General features: G+C 39.3%; 1 protein-coding gene and 1 pseudogene across 3 annotated transcripts in view; both read left to right on the forward strand.

The window, feature by feature from the left end:
- L2HGDH (L-2-hydroxyglutarate dehydrogenase) overlaps window positions 1–21,847 on the forward strand; it is a 46,718-nt gene that overhangs the window by 19,145 nt on the left and 5,726 nt on the right. Inside the window, exons 5-9 of one of the 3 annotated variants that reach the window (XM_024766933.1) lie at window positions 5,038–5,200; window positions 6,475–6,509; window positions 14,912–15,079; window positions 15,975–16,132; window positions 17,223–17,354. In XM_024766933.1, coding sequence (XP_024622701.1) covers window positions 5,038–5,200; window positions 6,475–6,509; window positions 14,912–15,079; window positions 15,975–16,132; window positions 17,223–17,354 — 656 coding nt within the window. The remainder of the gene's footprint in view (window positions 1–5,037; window positions 5,201–6,474; window positions 6,510–14,911; window positions 15,080–15,974; window positions 16,133–17,222; window positions 17,355–21,847) is intronic. The other 2 variants (XM_024766975.1, XM_024767056.1) reach the window with 2 other exon arrangements.
- Window positions 10,649–12,417, forward strand: LOC112415007 (histone PARylation factor 1-like; annotated as a pseudogene).

Consider the following 21,847-nt stretch of genomic DNA (forward strand, 5'->3'; position numbering starts at 1 on the left):
TCCAAAAAGCTGCAGAAGGAAAACTCCCAAACTCATGCTATGAGGCCATCCATCACCCTGATACCAAAACCAGACAAAGATACTACAAAAAAAAATTACAGACCAATATCACTGATGAATATAGGTGCAAAAATCCTCAACAAAATACTAGCAAACAGAATCCAACAACACATTAAAAGGATCATACACCATGAAAATCTACAAACAACAAATGCTGGAGAGGGTGTGGAGAAAAGGGAACCCTCTTGCACTGTTGGTGGGAATGTAAATTGATACAGCCACTATGGAGGTTCCTTAAAAAACTAAAAGTAGAATTACCATATGATCCAGCAATCCCACTACTGGGCATATACCCAGAGAAAATCGTAATTCAAAAAGACACATGCACCCCAGTGTTCATTGCAGCACTGTTTACAATAGCCAGGTCATGGAAGCAACCTAAATGCCCATCAACAGACGAATGGATGAAGAAGGTGTGGTACATATATACAATGGAATATTACTCAGCCATAAAAAGGAACGAAATTTGGTCATTTGTTGAGACGTGGATGGATCTAGAGATTGTCATACAGAGTAAAGTAAGTCAGAAAGAGAAAAACAAATATCGTATATTAACACATGTATGTGGAACCTAGAACAGTGGTACAGATGAACCAGTTTGCAGGGCAGAAGTTGAGACGCAGTTGTAGAGAACAAACATATGGACATCAAGGGGGGAAAGCTGCGGGGTGGTGGGGATGGTGGTGTGATGAATTGGGCGATTGGGATTGACATGTATACACTGATGTGGATAAAACTGATCACTAGTAAGAACCTGCTGTATAAAAAAATAAATTAAATTAAATTCAAAAAAAAAAAAAGACACATGAACCCCAGTGTTCATTGCAGCACTATTTACAATAGCCAAGACATGGAAGCAACTTAAATGCCCATCGAGAGATGATTGGGTAAAGAAGATGTGGTACGTATATACAATGGAATATTACTCAGCCATAAAAAGAAACGAAATTGGGTCATTTTTAGAGATGTGGATGAATCCAGAGACTCATACAGACTGAAGTAAGTCAGAAAGTGAAAAACAAATATTGTATATTAACGCATGTATGTGGAACCTAGAAAAACGGTACAGATGAACCGGTTTGCAGGGCAGAAATTGAGACACAGATGTAGAGAACAAACGTATGGACACCAAGGGGGGAAAGTGGCGGCGGGGCTAGTGGTGTGATGAATTGGGAGATTGGGATTGACATGTGTACACTAATATGTATAAAATGGATAACTAATAAGAACCTGCTGTATAAAAAAAATAAAGAGATTAGGAGTCTGTACATGTGGGGGGCAGGAAATATATGGGAAATCTCTGTACCTTCTCCTCAATTTTTCTGTGAACCTAAAACTGCTCTAAAAAATCAAGTCTACTAAAACAAAAATGAAGCATTTAAACTCACATCTAAACAGTGCTTTACAAAAATTATTGAGCGCTTCCTGAATATAAAACAGCTAAACCTGTTGCTGTTTTGTAGCTTTATGTGATTTTGATGGGATTTGGTTGTGAAATTAAGATGTGAGAATCTCGCTGATCTGTATCAAGTATTACCTTGCCATTTGAGAATAAAACAATTTATAACCTCCCCCAGGAAGGCATGCTAATTTTTAACATGTGTTTCTCTTTTTATGTACTAACGAAAAGCTCTTTCACATTTTAAGTTTGGTGTAAAAAAATAAATAAATAAAAGCACATATGAGCCCCTGACCCCACTGTGGATTTAGTCAAGATGTAAAAACAATATTGATTGTGGAGTTTGGAAAACAGGATTATTTGTTTCGTGGCAGTACTGAAATCTGGAGTATATGGAAGATTCCAGCTAATCAACTGGAACAACAATCGTTGTCTGTCATGTATCCTTGTCAGCACTTTAAAGATAGAAAAAAAATGGAAACATGGACCCATGGTTCTTTATATCATGCCTAACTGTTAAAAAAGAAACAAAAAACAAAACAACTCTTCATAAGTCATAAAGGTTCAGGATGAATCTGGATATTGTTCTGTGTACCTGACCGTGTGATCCTCACGTGTCTTGGAATGAGGTGGATGAAGTATGTGTGTATAGATAATCAAATTATGTATGCATATTTTTGTGTCTTATAAGTGAAGAAACTGGTTAAGGTAATTCTCCAAGGTCGTACAACTTAAAGAGTCCCCTCCTCCCAGATCTGACTCGGAACTGCTATGTTTCTGTTCAGTTTAACTGACATTTTCTTCTTTACTATGTGCCGAACACTATGTTGGGCACTGCAGATATGAAAGTGAGTAAGACAGAGTTGTCATCCTGAAGGAAGTTGTAGTATAGCAGAAAATACAATTTTAATACAGTGATAAGTTTTCTGATAGAACTGATACTCTGTCTTGTGCCAAGGTAAGGGAGAGCTTTTAGCTTACTCTGAAAGTCTAGGAAAATCTTCTCAGCAGTGAACCCCTCACTTGAAAGATGAATAAATAGTGTAACTCATAAAAGAGGTATATCCTACTTTTCTCTGAGTCCTCTGCAGTAGTGATCTGCTTTATAGAATGCCACATTATGGTTATCAATGTCTAGGTGTATTGATATTTAGGGGTGGCAATACATAGTAGAAAATATACTCTGGTTATTTCATAGAAGTGTCTTGAGTAAATTCCTTCCTTTTCCCCCAACTTCACCACCACTACCAAGAATGGGTGGCGAAATTTCCATGGTATAGGGTCACATCTGTTTCTTCCAGGCCCTCCAGAAAGAAACAGTTTGTCAGGGGAACTCGGAAAGGGCTTCTTGGACCAGATCTCTTTCAGAAGAAAATTAAGTGCCCCTAGGGGAAGTATCTTGGAAAATTTTAAACTGCCTCTGTAAACTTTGACTTTGAAGGATAGCTCTTGACAGTGCTTGCTGTGGGTAAATCCTGACGGCCTCCTCTGACGTTAGCTGTGGTGATCCGCCTGCCTTTTCTTTAGCACTATTGGTCAGGCACACGTTCCTCTGTTCCTCTAGCCTCCTGACTGACTTCCAGCTCCCAACTTTCCCTGACCTGCTTGCCTGGTTCTTTTCCAGACACCTGACCTGCCGTAACCTCAGATTCAAGCTCTGACCTGCTAACCTGGACAGTGCACGCCCAGCCTGCTGGCTGACAGACGCAGTCAGCCTGTCCCCCAACCCTGCCCTGGGCCAGAGTGTCTGACTGCTGGGCAGCAGTGACTCGCTCCACCTTCCCCCCACTACACATATAGGCGGGGCACACCAACATCTCATGAGGACCGGTCACAGCCAAGGCTAGAAAGGGAAGGAAGAAGGAAAACCTGTTAGGGAAGGTCTGGGGCGGGGGAGGAATCTAGTAAGTTTAAAGACAGCCCTCAAAAGTTCAGTCAGTCAGTAAATAGTTGAGTGCTTCTGTGTGTCAGGCATGTGCTGGGTTATAGGAGTATAAGATGAATAAGGAGGATATTTGGGATTATAAAAAACTATTGATATGAAACACTTTTACAGCATGTTTTTATCACCCTGTTATCATACTTGTCACATAGTTTTTATGCTACGTAAGGAAGTATTTTGTAACTAAACTCTTATTTTTTGTGGCTAAACTCTTAGTATTATCCTAAGTTAGCTTCCAAGGTTATTGTACCCCAAATACCATTTGTAGTTTAAAGTTGAATTATACTTATTTGACCTGCGAATTTAGGGATTTCAGGCAATGTAAGTTCTAATGTAAAATCTTACATGTGATTGTATTGAAACAGAAGGAATGATTTCCTGTTCTTGGCAAATGCTGTCATATTCTGGAAGCAAGACTGTCAGGAAAATGATGAAGTTTGCCAAATGTTATGTTCAGTTTGTGAAAAGAGACTGTGAGGCATTTTGTGAGCCTTCACCTTTAGTGTCATCTGGCCATTTGGAAGCATTGGTCAGGGATGGGTGGCAAAGTCAAAAACTTTTAAAGGCCAAGCAGGTAAATGCACTGGGGTAGGGGTGGAGCAGTGAATACAGATGAGATAGTTAAAATAATATTATCAGATATCATTGTAAAACTGCAACAACAGTGCAGTCCTGGCCAAACAGGAGGATAGCAGCATTTACCTGTCGTGCTCAACTTCTGGGCGCCATTTATCCTGGGAACCAGGCTACACTCTTAGGGGCAATTGATTGGGAGAACTGATATACTCTTATATACAATAAGGCAACAGAAAATGGTGCCATTTCCAAGGATTCACCAAAATGTAGTCAATACTTTGTGAAATGCTACTTGTTTCCTTTTCTTCAGAATTAGAAAAGCCAATGCACATTCAATACTTATTCCAAAAAATTAAATAGGTATGGTTGTAGATCATTCATTTATAGAGTTTAAACATGTTTTGAGTGACAACACACACACATACCCCAACATAGCAACAAAAGACTCAGGCTATTAATTTCTCATATTACCTGAAGAGAAAGTTTGAATTAACTACATAAAATCTCCATTCAGTAGTTGTAGTCTTGAAGATAGATTCTGCAGCAAATCAAATCGACACTCAGCAAACACTGTGAACAACTCTGAGCTCTCACTGAGTGTGCATGACATATAATATACTACTGGGAAAAATCTCTAGTTTGTTTAAAGTATAATTGGTGATACACTGTTTGATTCAGAATCAGATATGAATCAGAATCAGATAGGGTAAGGTATAAAGAAAACAGAAAAACTCATTGTAGCAGCTGGAAGAGCCTGGAAAAATTAACTCCTCTAAGGAGGAGAATTATTTCCTGACTATAGAGGTTTTCTTATTTAGCTAGTATTATTTCTTTTATCTGTTAGACAAATTATATATGTATTCAATTTCAAATTTAGGCATTGAATTGAGCACTTTTATTTTTCTTTAAGACTATCAGATGTTTGCCAGGAAAGGCTAATTGTGTGTTATCCATCAATATAAACAATAAAAAAATTCGGCCAAAAATCAAAGTTATCGCACAACCTATGCTCAGTGGTTTTTAATTGTATTGTCTTGATTTTTTCACAATTCTGTGCCAGGGTCTAATGGCTATTGATTGTCCTCATACTGGCATTGTGGACTATCAGCAGGTGGCTTTGTCATTTGCCCAGGATTTCCAAGAAGCAGGTGGCTCTGTTTTGACCAATTTTGAAGTAGAAGATATTGAAATGGCTAAAGAAAGTCCTTCAAGAAGTAAAGATGGTAAGCAATCCTTGTCTTTTCTTTTGAATACTGAATTGACTTCTAATCAAACTTGGGACTGTTTTTGGCTAGGGTAGCGCTGGCAAGAGGGCCACCAGAAGCTAGGCTACAGTAGGGCCCAGAGCTGGAGGCAGGTACAGAAGGGGTGAGGGTGAGACCGGATACGGGAGAACTGGGACTTCTAGTGAGTCTTGTGCTGATAGAACTAGGCACTGATGGGACACTTCTGACTAGTGCTAAATCCCGAACTGCCAAGGCTGTTCATGGAAAGTTAGCCTGCAAACACTTCCCTATCCAGTAGGTTAGTCAGAATCCCCTGGGAGTGCTTGTTAAAAATGCAGATTTTAGCATCACCCAGTCTTACTGAATCAGACTGTCTGGGGATAGGACATGACTCAGCCATTCTGAATTCCCCCTCCACCCCGCCCCCCCGCCCCAGTTCCTTCATTGTAGCCTGTACTTAGAGTTTGTTTTGTTTTGCTTTGGGGACAATTTTTTTTTTTTAAACCAAATGAATTAGTTTTTAAGCCTTAAATTCATTGTTGGGAAATTTGAAGGAGAAAAAAAGTAGTGTTCAGTTCATTCTTTCTTGACAGGTTTTTAAGGAGATCTGGGCTATCTGAGTCATTCTCCCAGTGTCCTTTTAAATTCTAAGATGATGAGCAAAATTGTTAGATAATTGAGATTGTTAGACAGGTAGCATAATCAAAGCTATGATATAAGCAAGTAGATCATATTTTTTTTACCTGCTGTACCTATGCTTTATAGGTCTTTGAGATCACATGTATCTGATTGGGAACTAATTTTATAAATAGTTTATCATTGGAAATTCTGTGTTGTGATAACTCTTGCTTCTCTATACAACTTAGAATCCGCAAGGATTCAGATAACCAAGACTTGAACAACAAGTGTCATAGCATTAGTTCTGTGAGAAAATGCATACTGATTTATGATGATCCATTTTACAGCCTGTTTTCTAGGATTGCAGTTCACAGAAAAGCTGAGACTGTCTATTTTGGAGCTGGGGTGGGGAATGGTTTATAAGTATAGATTAAATGAATTAAAATAAAATATGCTAAAAACATGCCAGAGTTTTGTATATTGTCAAATATGAACTAGTTTAATCTTGTTACTTGGTAAAAAACTTTAGAATGAAAAGTAGGAGGCAATAATGGTTATGACAGAGACAATCCTTTAAATTATTACTAGAATAATGTTTATTTAATGTAGGCTTTCTTTTGCTAAAAATAAATCTTTCACTAATTTTTTTTCAGGGATGAAATACCCAATTGTTATAAGGAATACAAAGGTAAAGATTCTTAAGCAAAACTACTTTCATCTACTTTATCTACTGTCATCTCCTTTCTTAAAAAGTTGAATTAACCACAGTGCTGTATTTTATGTCATTGAATGAAATTTGTCTAATGTAAAAGTTATTCTGAGAGAAATCCTTTGAGAGCAGTGTAACAGCTTCCATTCTAAGAAGGGTTTCAACTTGGAAATGTCTTCATGAAGTGATTGTGCCAGCAAAGGATAGGATTATAAGCACTTAGAGTAATAAAAACTGATAGTTTTATTGCTCTGCCTACTTATCTACATTAACTTATTAACTGTCTTCTAAGGAGAAGACTTTGGGGGCAGGGAGCAGGTTGTGCAGAGAGAGACGAACTACTTTTCTTCATCTTCTCATAGTCTAAAACAAGAATTATGGAACGGCATAGAAGCATTTCGTTAGCTGTATGTTCATTGAACGATCAGAGTTCAGTCAGGAGAGTAGAGTCATCAATGAGTATATTATAGGAATTAGGCCTTACACAATTTTTAAAAATATTTATCTATTTATTTTGGCTGTGCCAGGTCTTAGTTGCGGCACACGGGATCTTCACTGTGGCATGCGGACTCTTAGTTGTGGCATGCATGCGGGATCTATTTCCCTGACCAGGGATCGAACCTGGGCCCCCTGAATTGGGAGTGTGGAGTCTTACCCACTGGACCACCAGGGAAGTCCCCTTACACAATTTTTAAAGGATCTGGGGAAGTGCAGGTTCAGAAGGGGAGTTGGTAGATCAGAGGCATCTCCAGCCAGTCTGAGAAGCCACGTGTGTCTAGCTGCTGAAGTGGGAATGCAAGCAGGAAGCTCATGAGGAGATATGGGGGGCTCTTGCCTCTGTCTCTACCCAAGCAGTGGGCTGGAGCAGTGCCTGATCAGTAGGAGCAGTAGTTGGGAAGCTGAATGTGGAGCTGTAATTTACTTTGCAGTGGGTGTTTGTCACTTCATTGGACTAGAATGACCTTCAGAGAATAGTGGCTGCTGCTGTACTTCTGCCTGCCAAACCATATGCAATTCCTGTTTGGTCAGCTTTAAGCTGGAACCGTATAGGGAAGCATTGTCGTTCCCAGCTTAACCAGATCGACACAGTATAACCCCCTGCAGTCCATCCCTTTTCAACTTGGCATCCATTCACACCCCTTATAACCATATTTAACTTCCAAATAAAGAGAGTAGAAAAATTATGCTTCCATCCACAAGGTGCAACTACCTTCCATACACCTGAAGACGTGCTTACTCTCCAAAAAGATACGAAGTCTACTTTATTGATCATGAATGTTCATTTCTTTTCTAGCTGAGTCACTCTCCCCCTTTGAGATCCTGCAACTTCAATACTGAGATAAAAGGTTAACCACAATTTAAGCTGTATTATTCAGTATATTAAATCAGTAGTTCTCAACGGGAGGCAGTTTCTCCTCCTAGGAGACATTTGGCAATGTCTGGAGACATTTTTATTGTCACATCTAGTAGAAGGGGGGCAATGCTACTGGCATTTAGTGGGTAGAGGCCAGGGATTCTGCTAAACATCCTACAATGTGAGAGACAGGCCCCCAGAACAAAGAGGTATCTGGCCCCAAATGTCGATAGTACTGAAGTTGAGGTGTTAGACAGTGGGGAAGTGTGTTAGTCGTCTAGGGCTGCCTTAACAGAACACCACAGACAGGGTGGCTTTAACAACAGAAATTTATTTTTTCACAGCTCTGGAGGCTAGAAATCTAGGGTCAAGGTGCCATCAGGGTTGGGTTCTGGTGAGATCTCTCTTCTCAGCTTGTGGATGACTATCTTCACAGTATGTCCTTACGTGGCCTTTTCTCTGTGCTTGCACATGTACAGAGAAAGAGCAGGAGAGAGCAACCTCTGGTATCTCTTTGTCTTATAAGAACACCATTCCTATTAGATTAGGGCTCCACTTTTGTGACCTTATTTAACCTTAATTACCTCCCTAAAGGTCCTGTCTCCAAATACAGTCTCGTTGGGCATTAGGACTTCAACGTATGAATTTGGGGAAGACACAATTCAGTCCATAATAATGAGGATAAAGAAATAATTGGGTAATTTATAGACAAATATATTTATTTCAAAATAAGGAAGAAATACCCATAGCTACTACACTCCTCATTTCTGTCACCAGACATGTAGTCATAGCTGATATTTATAATTTCTTTCTTCCACTACTCATTCCATAGTCCCTTTGCCCTTGGCAAGCATCTCAGCTGGTCATGGTTCCTAGTTTGGTGGGGTAACTCAAACTTTCATTCCTGAAGTGTCTGTGTCATTAGAAGCCCTGCCTGTTTTGGGTTGTGGTACTTTCCATTAAGTTTTATAATAATACATGGGAAAATTAAGGCATGTCCCAGGAGAGCTACATTCCAGATGTACTCCTCTTTATCATCCCTGAGCCCTCTATGTGGTAGCAACTCAGTTTCTCCTTGAGAGTCAGAATCAGTTACCCCACTCAGTACAGTAATCCCCACTGCCTGTTGATCACTGGCAGGGGGAACCCAAAGTGGCCAAGTATGGCAGTATCAATTCCTAACTTAATGCAACCATTGCTTATTCTCTAATGGAAGCCTTTTTCCCTTGGGAACTAAGACCTCTAGACCATCAGAGCCAAAAGTTGTAGGGATAGGAAGCAAAAAATTTTACTGTAATAGTAAGGAGCTACTCCCATTTTCTACCTCTTGATTTCCAGACTTGTGAATCCTGGCTATGGGAGAAACAACACCGTATATTAGTCACTGGTTTAGAGCATGTAGAGAATCCTGGAAGACCTTGCCCCAGGCCTGTAGGTGTTGCCAGCCAGCTAGTACTGTTATTGAATCTTCAAAAGCCCATTCTACTTTTTGTCACCCAGCAGCTTCAGGATTGTGGCGGAAATGATAAAATCAGTGCATTACACAAGCATGAGCCTATTGTTATACTTCATTTCCTGTAAAATAAGCTCACTGATCAGAAGTAATTCTTCTAAGTAAAATAACATAACAGTGAATAAGGCATCCTATAAGTTCACAGATGGTGGTTTCCATAGAAGCATTGTGGGCAGGGAAGACAAATTTATATCCAGAGCAAGTGTCTATTCCAGTGAGCACTGAGTGCTGCCTTTGGTTTTTGATTGAAGTGGTCCAGGGACCATATCAGTGGCTCTGTTGATTCCGCTGTTGGCAGATTGAACATTCAGCAGTGGTTGTAAACAGATCAGCTTTGGTAAGTCCATGTTGCTGAACCCTTGCATTACCTCCTTGCTGCCATAACCATTTAGTTCATGAAACCATTGGGTGAGGACAGGGGTACCTGGGGAAATAGGCTAGCTAACGTCCACAGAGCAGGTCATCTTGTCTACTGATTATTAAAATCTTCCTCTTCCATGATCACTCTTTAGTGAACATTCATATAGTACTCAAATATCTTTTTTATCTGAGCCTGTTTGGAGAGGTCCATTCACATACCTTTTCTCTAGAGCTCCCTTTTCTGACCATCCAGCAAACCATTAGTCATTGCACATGAAGCAGTGTAAATCCATACTTCTAGCCATCTCTCCTTCTAGGTAAGATAAATAACCGAGTATAACGTTCAGTGTTCTGCCCCCTGGGAAGATTTCCCTTCACTGCAGTCCTTCAGGGCCACTCCCGAGTGGGGCTCTGGTGCTGTAGCTGTTCATTTTCAAGTGACGCCAGAATGTTGTGCAGAACCATTTGTAAACCAGGCCTGTATTTTTTTCTTCCTTGGTCAGCTGATGACAGAGAACTTTCCATGGGGCCATGGGGGCAGGCTGAGAGGGAGGAGATGATTTAGCAGTAGAGGTCATGGGAATTTGAGCCACTTGCCTGCACAATTTATGTGTGCCTACAGGACCTATACAACCCTTATCTTGTATATTCCACTTCCTCTTGATGACAGAGTGCTATGTACACACCCAATTTTGCAGCTTGGTGAGTCAGACAATACCTAGTTCATAATGGGTAGTTCACATGGTAACTTGGTGACCTGTGGTCGAGTGCTGAGCCAAAGGCAGAAGCACTTTCTCAAAAGGAGGCTAATTACCTGCAGAGGATGGTATAACTTTCCTCCAAAATCCTACGGTTCTGTACTGATTCTACCTCTAGGGGCCTACCATGGTCTCCATAAAACATCACTATCAACCACACACTTCAGTTACCATCAGAGCTGCTGGATCATGTGGCCCAAGTGGCAGAGCAACCAGGGTCTCCATTCAAAAAAGGATTAAAAAGGAGAATGGTTGGCAGCGGTGCGAAGTGCAGGCCCGGTGTGGAGGAGCAACAGTGTGAAAAAACATTTGAAGTGAAGGAGGAGTAAATCCTGTAAAGCTGATGTCTCCAGTGACTTTAGAAAAGAAATAGAAAATCATCATAAGCTTTCTCTGCCTGAAGATTTCTTTTATATATATATAGATTTATTTATTTTATTTATTTATTTTTGGCTGTGTTGGGTCTTTGTTGCTGTGCGCGGGCTTTCTGTAGTTGAGGTGAGCGGGGGCTACTCTTCATTGTGGTGTGTGGGCTTCTCATTGCAGTGGCTTCTCTTGTCATGGAGCACGGGCTCTAGGTGCGCAGGCTTCAGTAGTTGTGGCATGTGGGTTCAGTAGTTGTGGCTCGTGGACTCTGGAGTGCAGGCTCAGTAGTTGTGGCGCACGGGCTTAGTTGCTCTGCGGCATGTGGGATCTTCCCAGACCAGGGATCGAACCCGTGTACCCTGCATTGGCAGGTGGATTCTTAACCACGGCGCCACCAGGGAAGCCCTGCCTGAAAATTTCTATCACTTCTGGAATTTCTGTGAAGAACTTGATCCTGAGAAGTCAGCGGATGCACTTTTCTGCAAGCCTTGGCCTTCCATTAATGGGTCTTTACGAAGTATAAAATGAACAAAAAATCAGCAAGCCCAATATTAACCTTCACTGGAGATTTTACTATGACCCTCCTGAGTTCCAGACTGTTATTACTGGAGATAATAAAATTCAGTTCCATGTGGGGTATTTCAGGGTCTCCTGATGAACCTCCTGTATATGTTGGTACAGATGGAGCAAAGAAAAAGTGTATAATTGATCAAAATGGAGATAATGTGTTTGCCGCAGTCAAATTTGTTTTGATGAAAAACTTAAGTAACATAAAAAGAAAACTAGTCTCTTGAAAAACATAGATGAAAACTGCACAGAAGCAGCCAGAGCACTGGGTTACTCATTGGAACAGAGAATCATGAAGATGAAACATAGAGATAAGAAAGTCAAGACAAAGACTTTTCATGATGCAGGCTTAGTTGTCCCAGTAGATGAAAATGATGCTGAGTACGGAGAGCTCCCTGAAACGGATGCCAACTTCAAGGGAATTTGCAAGACAATTTTTGAAGCACAAAGTGATGAGAGACTAAAAGCTTTTGCTCTCATTCAGCGATGACTTTTGTGCAGTTTGCTAGTGATGAATGTGATTATGGGATGGGGCTTAAGTGGGAATGGACTTCCTTGTTATGGTTCAGACTATTGTCATAAAGTTACCTGCCAGCTTTTACCTCTTACCTATACTCTGTTGAAGAGAAGTCTCTTTGCAGAAATTATTGAAGATTATCTGGTAAACAGGAGTAAAGAAAACACAGACCAACTTGCAGCATGAATGAGAGTTGGCTTTCTTTGGTGTATAATACTTTAAAGCATTAATATTAAACCTGTGATTTTTTTTAAAGAGTACATAAAATAAACTGATGGAAACGTTTACTAAAAACTTTTATAAAGCTAAAAAATAAAAAAGATTAAAAGTCTGCTTCTGCCCCTGCCCTCATCTAAGGAACGTTTTCACTAGAGTACGGCATCATGTGATGCAGGATATGCAGGGGCCTATGGGATACCAGTGGATATGTATTTCACCCAAATTTGCTATAGTTGTTGCTTTTATTTTGACATTTTCTTTTAGTATAGTTAAATAATATAATTTAAATTTTAAAATATAATTTTAATATATATTTTAAATTATAAAATATAATTTAAAATTTTGAGGGACTTCCCTGGTGGCACAGTGGATAAGAATCCGCCTGCCAATGCAGGGGACATGGGTTCGATCTCTGGTCCAGGAAGATCCCACACGCCGCGGAGCAACTAAGCCCATGCGCCACAGCTACTAAGCCTGCACTCTAGAGCCCACGAACCACAACTACTGAGCCCATGAGCCACAACTACTGAAGCCTGCGCACCTAGAGCCTGTGCTCCACAACAAGAGAAGCCACCGCTGTGAGAAGCCCATGCACCGCAACAAAGAGTAGCACTCGCTTGCCGCAACTAGAGAAAGCCCGCGTGCAGCAACGAAGACCCAACGCAGCCAAAAATCAGGTAAAATTAAATCTTTAAAAAAATAAAAAATAAATTAAAAAAATAAATGAATGGGATTGTTTAAAAAAAATGAAAAAATAAAAGTTTGAGTCAACTTATCAAGTTGAATATTTACGCTTTTATGACAGGTTAAAAGAAAATGAATTTTTAAAATAAACTTTTGGGGAGAGGATTTGCAAACTAAAGATTTATAGATTGCATATGGGGAAAAAGTCTTTCGCTTATGAAATAGCAACAATAATGCATAGTTTATTTTTTTAAAGAAATTTATGTTTGAACAAATAATTCAATGTAAAGTCAATATTTCAATTTTGGGTGTGAAATAAATGTGTTATTGAATTTAATAATTGTTTCGTGTATGGCATAAACTGATTTCAGAGACGTATGACAGTTTTTAATAAATTTTTTCTTCAGAATTGTTCCTTGAGCTTTTTTTTTTGGCTGTGTTGGGTCTTCATTTCTGTGCGAGGGCTTTCTCTAGTTGTGGCAAGCGGGGGTCACTCTTCATCCCGGTGCTTGGGCCTCTCACTATCACGGCCTCTCTTGTTGCAGAGCACAGGCTCCAGACGTGCAGGCTCAGTAGTTGTGGCTCATGGGCCTATTCGCTCCGTGGCATGTGGGATCCTCCCAGACCAGGGCTCGAACCCGTGTCCCCCGCACTAGCAGGCAGACTCCCAACCAGTGCGCCACCAGTGAAGCCCGTTCCTTGAGCTTTTAAGAGAGAACTTCTAGGTTATTGCATTCTGGTACCATTCTATAAATTCTCTTATCATTACATTTATAAAGCTCCTCTTCACTTTACATTTATAAAGCTCCTCTTCAACAAAGAGTTGCTGAACTTTAAAGTAGTAACTAGAAGATTTATATCACATAAAGAATTTTTTTGTACTTCTGGTATATAACTCTAGATGAACAGGAAAGATACCAACCTACTTCTGTTTTTGTTGACATGGTCCTTTGACTTCAAGCATCTTAAAACTTTCATGGTTTAGTCTAGCTAATTTGAATTCACTATAAACAAGTTTCATCTGATTTTTGTCATCAGTGTGACTTGTATAACTCATGAAAAGATGCTTATCTTGGTAGCTATGCAAAAATAGGAGGCACGCGGAGATAAAATAAGGCTGAATCAGTAAGGGCTACAAAGAAAGAAAGAACGTTGAGGCAGGTGAGAACTCCAAGGCTTCAGAAATAGGTCCTCGGGGAAGGAGATCTAGGAACAAGAGATTACCTGAAGCAAGAAGGTGTTAGTTGTCTCCTCTGTAAGAAATAAAGCGATAGAAATTAGAGTGTGGTGGTGAATTAGGGTTAAATGAAATCATTTAGGAAATAGAGTTGCAAATTGGCTAACCCTGGCAGAGTAAACCTAAAACTATGCAGATGATAATCACAAAATAAAATTTATGAGAAAACACAGCCTAAGATTAGCAGTCTCCTAGTCATTAAAGCAAACCTTGACTGTAGTGTGCGTTCTCAGTAAATGTGGGTTGAATGAATGAGTTTTTGAAAGTAGCTTCAGTTTGCAAAGTAAATACTGATCAGGAAGCAGAAATTGGTTGGTGGGTAGGTTACAGTGGGAATTGTGCAAGGTTATTGAGTAACAAGATCAATTACTCCTACCTAAGACAGGAGAAGCTGTCTGAAATACAAAGGAAGCCAAATTGGTTGGGGCCACCTAAACGAAGTTTACTACTTCATGCAACAAGTAGTTAAGTTCCGTGCTAGGTGTTAGTAAAATACGGGTGTATGTGTGTGTGGCTTGTTAGGTATCCTCACTAGGTCAACCACTGTATCTCTAGATTAAAGTACAAAATTTAAGGTACATCCTCTTGTGTGCCACTGCCCTAAGTTCCTACCTGCCTCCTAAATGCTGAAGAACTTATTTTGCTGATACTTGTTTTATTTTCCTCTTTTAAAAGGAATAAAAAGGAAGAAGTCCATATCTGTGCCCTTATTGTCTTTTCTATCATCTATCCGCCCTCTCCCTCTCCCCCTCCTCCACCTAATCTTTCTACTTCCCACAAGTCACTGTTCTTTTCTCTTGCACTAGGGAGAGGAGGTTCGATGTCAGTATGTTGTGACATGTGCAGGACTTCACTCAGACCGTATTTCCGAGTTGAGTGGCTGCAGTCCGAATCCGCGAATTGTACCATTCCGGGGAGATTACCTGCTCTTGAAGCCAGAAAAACGCTATCTTGTAAAAGGGAATATTTATCCAGTAGGTAGTACTTCTGTCTTCTCAAGATGGTTGTGGGCAAAAAGGGGAATGAAACAAAAACTTTTCCCGGGGTGAGAAGTAAGATATTTTGAAGGGCTTTTGGTGCAATCATTCCACCTGTTTCTCTTGTGGTTGAATCCCCAAATCTTTATTCCGATATCATAGTCATTCAATTATAATGACTTGCCCACAAGTACAGGAAAGCTTGAGTGCACCATGGGAAGGGCTGTGAAGAAAGAACCCAATTCTTCCACTTCTCTGGTGGAAGGAGTACTCATAACAGAACTTTTCCTTATAGCATGCCCAGATGCCAACCCTCTTTCTCAGATCACTGTCTATAAGTGCAGAAAAGGGGATTTGGCCACTGTGTAGTTTCATGGTGTAGAGAAGACAGAGCCGTTTAAATGAAAAGCTCGTTCTTCTGTCTGGAACTACTAGGTTGAACAACCAGTATTCAGCTATTTAATGTTTTTGACCTTGCCAAAACTTCCATTTCATCTGTTCCAAGTATTGCATTCCCACTTTACAAAAGGCTGTGCTATGAAGGTGTGTTTTTTTCCAGCAGCTCTGATTTTATTTGCCACCCACATATATCCCTACTTGGGGAGGGTGGAGGTGGGGAATAACCTAAAGTAGGACAGTTGTTTTTTTTTCTTTACCCCCAAAGAGGAATAGATGGGACGATGTGCCTTATTGTCATAGCATCAGGTTTCCTGTGTGGCATTTCTAGGCAGAAGCGTGTAGATAGAAAAGTATTATCTGAGTACAGATCAAAAGTAATGCAAATCAGATGCATGGGAAGAAAATGTTTTATATTACCAGTTGAATGTTTGCATGTGTAATAAAATGCAGTATGAAATGGGGCTAATAGTTCTTTGCTCTGTTAAATCCATAGGTCCCAGATAGCCGATTTCCTTTCCTAGGAGTTCACTTCACACCAAGGATGGACGGCAGTATTTGGCTAGGGCCGAATGCAGTTCTTGCCTTTAAACGAGAGGGTTACAGACCCTTTGACTTCAGTGCCAGAGATATTATGGATATAATTATCAAGAGGTAACTTTATTTCCTTAAAAAATTGATTTTATGTGCTTATATTTTTAATATGGGATTTTTTTCTTTCTCGATATTCTGTTTATTGGATAAATCTTCATATTTGTGATTGGTATATTGGTTTTTTAATTAATCTAAATTAAGAGCTTTGTGGAATAAGCATAACATTTTAACTACTTCAAGAACACTCTGATGAGCCAGGGTGATGTGCTTAAAAAGAACAAGACCAAGAGCCACGAGCGATCACACATCTGAGAATCCAAATCTTGTTTTGCTAACCTTCTAGCTGAGCTTGAAAAAAAACAGAAGTTTCTCTCAAAATCAGTAGATGGTTTACTTTGATAAGATCATTTCAGGCCAGTCACCATGATTTTGAAAACCTCTGGAGAAACTGCTGATAAGCAAGATTGTTTCTTTTTGTGGAAGACTAACAGTACTGCTGTGTTGACCTGGAATGCAGATTGTTTACTATTGTAAGAAATAACTCAGTGAAGTATTTTGTCCTTTTAGCACTGTTGCTCTCTAGAGGGTTTCACATCATCAAAATCACTAGAAAGCTTTTAAAGCTATACTTGAGTTTCACCCTGCACAGATTCTGAAACAGGTTTAGGATGGGGCTTCCTAGCACGTATGCTTGTAAAAATACAGATGTACATAGGCTCCCCAGTCTCACGTGAGAATCACTACTAGAGCGTCTCACCTCTGGCTGACTAAAGAAAAGTAGGGTAAATGTCCCACATGTTTAATGCCATGATTTAAAGATCTTTAATGCCTTTTAGGTGTGTTTTGAAAGCACATAACATTGCATTAGAAAGCCTTGATGTTGGCAGGCTTTATCCTAGTTTGAAACCAGCATTCCCTGGGAATTTGAGTTTGAATGGTGTTTACTTTTAGAGTTGGGAAGGTATTCCTTTGATGAAGTTTCCTTCTAACGTAGGCCAAAAGCTGATTTTCTTTTAATATGTGGTTTTTCTGACTTTGCATAGATTTCTGTGATGCCACACCCCACCCCCAAATCTAATAGCTGTAAAGGTGTTGTATGATAATAAAGAATTCCTTTCTCTCATAAAGATTTTATTTTCTTTGCTTTCAGTGGCTTGATTAAACTGGTGTTCCAGAATTTTTCCTATGGAGTTAATGAAATGTACAAGGCCTGTTTTCTCAGTGCAACAGTGAAGCATCTTCAAAAGTTTATCCCTGAAATTACTATCAGTGACATACTTAGGTAAGGAAAAGCCGTAAGGGTTGTAAATACAGTCATGTCCTAGGTGAACTTGGGAGGTGGGTCTGACTTGGTGACTTGTAAGCACACTTTCAATCAGTGTGTCCACTGAATTTTTGTGTGCTCTCTCTTTCTCAACAAGTTGTTCATTCCCCTTGCAGTTTGGGCATTGCTGCATCATGGCCCTTAGTGCTTGAACTAGGTCCATTTATGATTATCTGGACTACCTAACAGCATTAAGCTGAAATCTCCATTTCAGTTGTGTTATGATGCCACCTTCACTTTTGTGTCTAGCTATCACTCATGATAAACATCTCACCTGAAGTTTTTTTAATCTCCCTGGCCACTTACTCTTGTGATTCCAAAGCCTTCTGACTTTTAATTCTGTATAAGATCATTGATCACCATGTTACCTAATTAGGTAATAAGCATATTAAAACATTATTCTTTGATTGATTCTTAAAAGCTTTTAGAAACATACTCATACCTGTCATCTTACCTTGCTTCCTCTGTACTTACTTTGTTCTTTCTTGGATCCTACTTCCCTCAAGGACTATTTGTAGAACAGAAGTGGGAAATAGTATGGTAGCAATCAGTCTGAGTGCTTGCTGTGGGCGTGTGGGGCAAAGGAAGGATTCCTTAAAAAAAAATGTTTTTTTCTTAAAGATAAAAGGCTTTCTGGACTTGATCTATACCTTGTCCTAAATGCCACACAAGCCTATTTTCTTTTTGGTGATATTTTTAGGGTGCTCACGTTTCCCCTGAACCAGCCATTTGTTAGGCCTAATCAGCAGTGGTCTTTGAGATCCTCTCCTCCCTGAATCCATCCTGCAATGGATCTCTAGAGCACTAAGTGTCTGTCTCCTCAGTAACAGCTGCTGAACTTGCCTGGTGTAATATATCAGCAGCTCGCCTCTGTATCTGGGAAGAGAGCAATAATCACGTCAGCTGTCTCCCTCAGGGGAGCCTCCTGGTCTAAATCTGATTCTCATGTATCATTCTCAGACCAGCCTCTTTGAATCCTTAGAAGAACTATTAAAACCCAGCTAATGTTTTTAACTCTTATCTCTCTCAGCCCTCTACTCACCTTCTGAAATAGAAGGGATAAAAATATCTAGGCTTTATGTTCTTTCACTCACCTATAAATGAAGGCTTTTATGTTTTCTGTGGTCTTCTTTAGCAGACTTGTTATGTTTTATATCTGAAAATAGATTGGTCAAATCTAGTGTCTTTTACTGCTGTTAATATTCCTTGGAAAACACAATAGGTGGGCATAGTGAATTCTGTGTATAAATAGTTGCAGTGAATTCACTATGCAGATTTGATTACCACTCTTTTGTAGAAGCCTGAGGAAAACTCTTTAGACCAGTGGATTTCACGTGGTAGAACTGAACCTTGGGGCTTGTGGGTTTTGGTGAATACCCTTGTCTCTGGGTGGAAAGGTGTGAATTTCAGTTACCAGTTTCATTACCAGGTAGTAGAAAAGGGCACACAACACTGTAGGCAGGTGCATTTGGGGACAAATTCAACCCAGTCACAGATGAGTTTCTCTTTGAAGATAGAGAAGCTGAACATATTCAGCAATTCCATTTGATTCCTGTAGCTCTTAAATGCATGAAATTATCAGTAACAAAAAGAAAATTGTAGAAGATATGTTTGATACCATTTATATGTTTATACTGTGTATGTATATGGATTGCACATGTAATGTGAAAATAAAAACAAACATGAGAGTGATAAACACCTAACTGAAGAGAGTGTTTATCTCCGGGGAGACAAGAGAATGGGATGCAGAGAGTTTGACAGGGGGCTTCTATCATATCTATAATGCTTATTTCTTAAGCTGTTTGGTAAAAAAAATATTGGTGTTCATTATGTTATTCTCTGTACCTTGTTATATGCCTAGAATCTTAAATAATAATAATAATAATAATACAAAAAAATAAGGTCAATAGACTTCCCACATTTTGAAGCCTAAGTCCTGATTGCAACCAGTATAACACCATAAATGCCCTATCATTAATATTGGGGAAGAAGCATATTAGGTAGTTCTGGATAGTAAAAAAGAACCAAAGCAACACTTTTAGTGGAATGTTTAGCTCAAGATGGTGTCCTTTAGTTGCAGTAGCTGCCAAAAAGGATCCAGTTGGACTTCTCATTGCCCAGCCAGAGTATCTTGGGCAATAACTTATCAGTGAACATTAGATTGGAATGTAAAGTTATAACCTGTCAAATGTATGCATTAGGTATACAGACTTCTCATTATTAAATTATGATCTCTAAGGTTCCTAATTTTAGCTCTAAAGTCCTTTAATTTGTTCTGTGATTAATTTTGACATGGCAATCTAACAGTAGTTTGTATCTGTTAGCATTGTAAGGATGTAAAATATGATGACATATTTGCCAAGATCCCCTCTTTTTCCCACACTTCATTTTGAGAATATCTTCTTGGGGGAATTCTGTAGTAAATTTTCAGGCAAGATGTTTTCATTGTAAGTGATAGCTAAAGACTACACTACTGTGAAATGCAAGGGTAAAAGCCAAAAATCCTGCAATAAAGGTGATCTAGACCCTTTTGCAAAAAAGGGTTTCTCATTCTTGGTACTGTTGACATTTGGGGCCAAATAATTCTTTATTGTGGGGGACTGTCCAGTTCCCTGTAGAATGTTTAGCAGCATCCCTGGACTCTACCCACTAGATGCCAGCAGTACTCCTCTAGTATGACAACCAAAAATGTCTCCAGACGTTGCCAAATATCCTCTAGGGGGCAAAGTCTCCCCTGTTTGAGAGCTACTAGTCTAGAGAATTTGGTAACTCTCACACTGCAAAATACTAGTGAGAGAGTCTGGAGAAAATACAATAAAAATCCCTTGAAATGCTTACAGCTGAGAGTGCAAGAAAATAAGGGCATCCCAGAAACGAAAACAGAGAGGAAATTGAATACCCAAGAACTAAGAGGAATTAGTGCTGATGCTGACTTGGAAAGGTAGGGAGGATTTTCTGATTTTGATGTAAATATAACTGAGTTTTGTTTTTAATTGATCTGTGATTTACAGACAATAAAATATGCAGATCTTGAGTGCTCAATGAAGTTCGGAAATTGTATAAATTCATGTATCCACCACACAAATCAGGATATAAAACATTAGGGACCTTATATTTTAATTGCTACTCAAGTGCTGGAAAGGAAGCCTTGGGTCTGTAAAAGGTAAAGAGTTGGAACTGAGATCCCTTTGTAAAACCAGGGACTCTGGAAGGGCTATACCCTCATTAAAAAGGAAGTCTAGAAAAAAAATCTCCTAAAAATCTAGAACCCTGGGCCTTCCCTCACAAGTACTTGGAGTTTCAATTTGTACCACTAGTTTGATCTAGGGACTTTAAGCTGAGAAATGGATCTAGCTTAAAAAGTAGATCCATTCCTATTTGGATCCTGCTTCAGACTAACACTTCTGCCTCTCACTCTCTCACTTTAAACAGATTAGAGTGAGTGAAAATCAGGGTAATTTGACCACAGACTGAATATGGTTGATACTAAGCAGTTAGTCGTTTTGTATTATTATTAAGAATCCTTTTAAGAGAAATATACATTGAAGTGAAATGATACGCCATCTGGGGTTTGCTTTAAAATAATCCAGTGGAGAGAGGTAGACAGAGTGGGGATATAGATGAAACAAGATTGGCTGTGTGTTGATTATTACTGAAACTGGGTAATACATACATGGGAGTTCCTTATACTGTTCATTTTACTTTTGTACATGTTTAATATTTTCCATTAAAAAAAAAGGTGTTCCTAGAATGGTTATACACCTGGAGTGTCTGACAGAAGCAAATATAAAACCTCTGTGGAGGGACATAATTTCAACCCAACGCCCCTTGCTGAATAGGAACTCACCAGCAAAAGTTCCAAAGCACTATAAGTGAGAGTAAGCAGATAGAATAAATACTAGAATTAGACTCTAGCAACTTTGGATAATAGTAATATTAGAAACCATAAAGTAAGTATGCTCCAATGAATTTTTTAAAAAAGGGAATGAAAAAAACTGAAAAAGAATAATAATTTAAAAAATACCCTAGGCAAATTTAGAAACCAAGTAATCAGAATTTCTAGAAATGAAAAATATACTTCTTAAATTTTAAAACTCAAATGATTAAGTTAGACAGCTGGTTGGACCTCCCTTAAGAGAAAATTAGTAAATTGGAAGGTAAATCTGAAGAATTTAGAGAACAATGTTGTAAGCTAAAGATGCATCATGTGCAAATTAAGACATGGAGAAGATGAGAAGATTCCAGCCTACATCTCATAGGAGTTCCAGAGAAGTTGAGAAGAGGCAGTACTCTGAAGAAAAGTATTTGAGAATTTTCTGGAATGGACAAAATGACATAAAATTCAAGATGCACAGTGAGTCCCATCTGAATTAAAAAACTAAATACAAGAATGTAAATAGGGCTTCCCTGGTGGCGCAGTGGTTGAGAGTCCGCCTGCCGATGCAGGGGAC

Source organism: Neophocaena asiaeorientalis, unplaced genomic scaffold, assembly GCF_003031525.2.
Source record: "Neophocaena asiaeorientalis asiaeorientalis breed wild unplaced genomic scaffold, Neophocaena_asiaeorientalis_V1.1 scaffold233, whole genome shotgun sequence".
Classification (NCBI taxonomy): domain Eukaryota; kingdom Metazoa; phylum Chordata; class Mammalia; order Artiodactyla; family Phocoenidae; genus Neophocaena; species Neophocaena asiaeorientalis.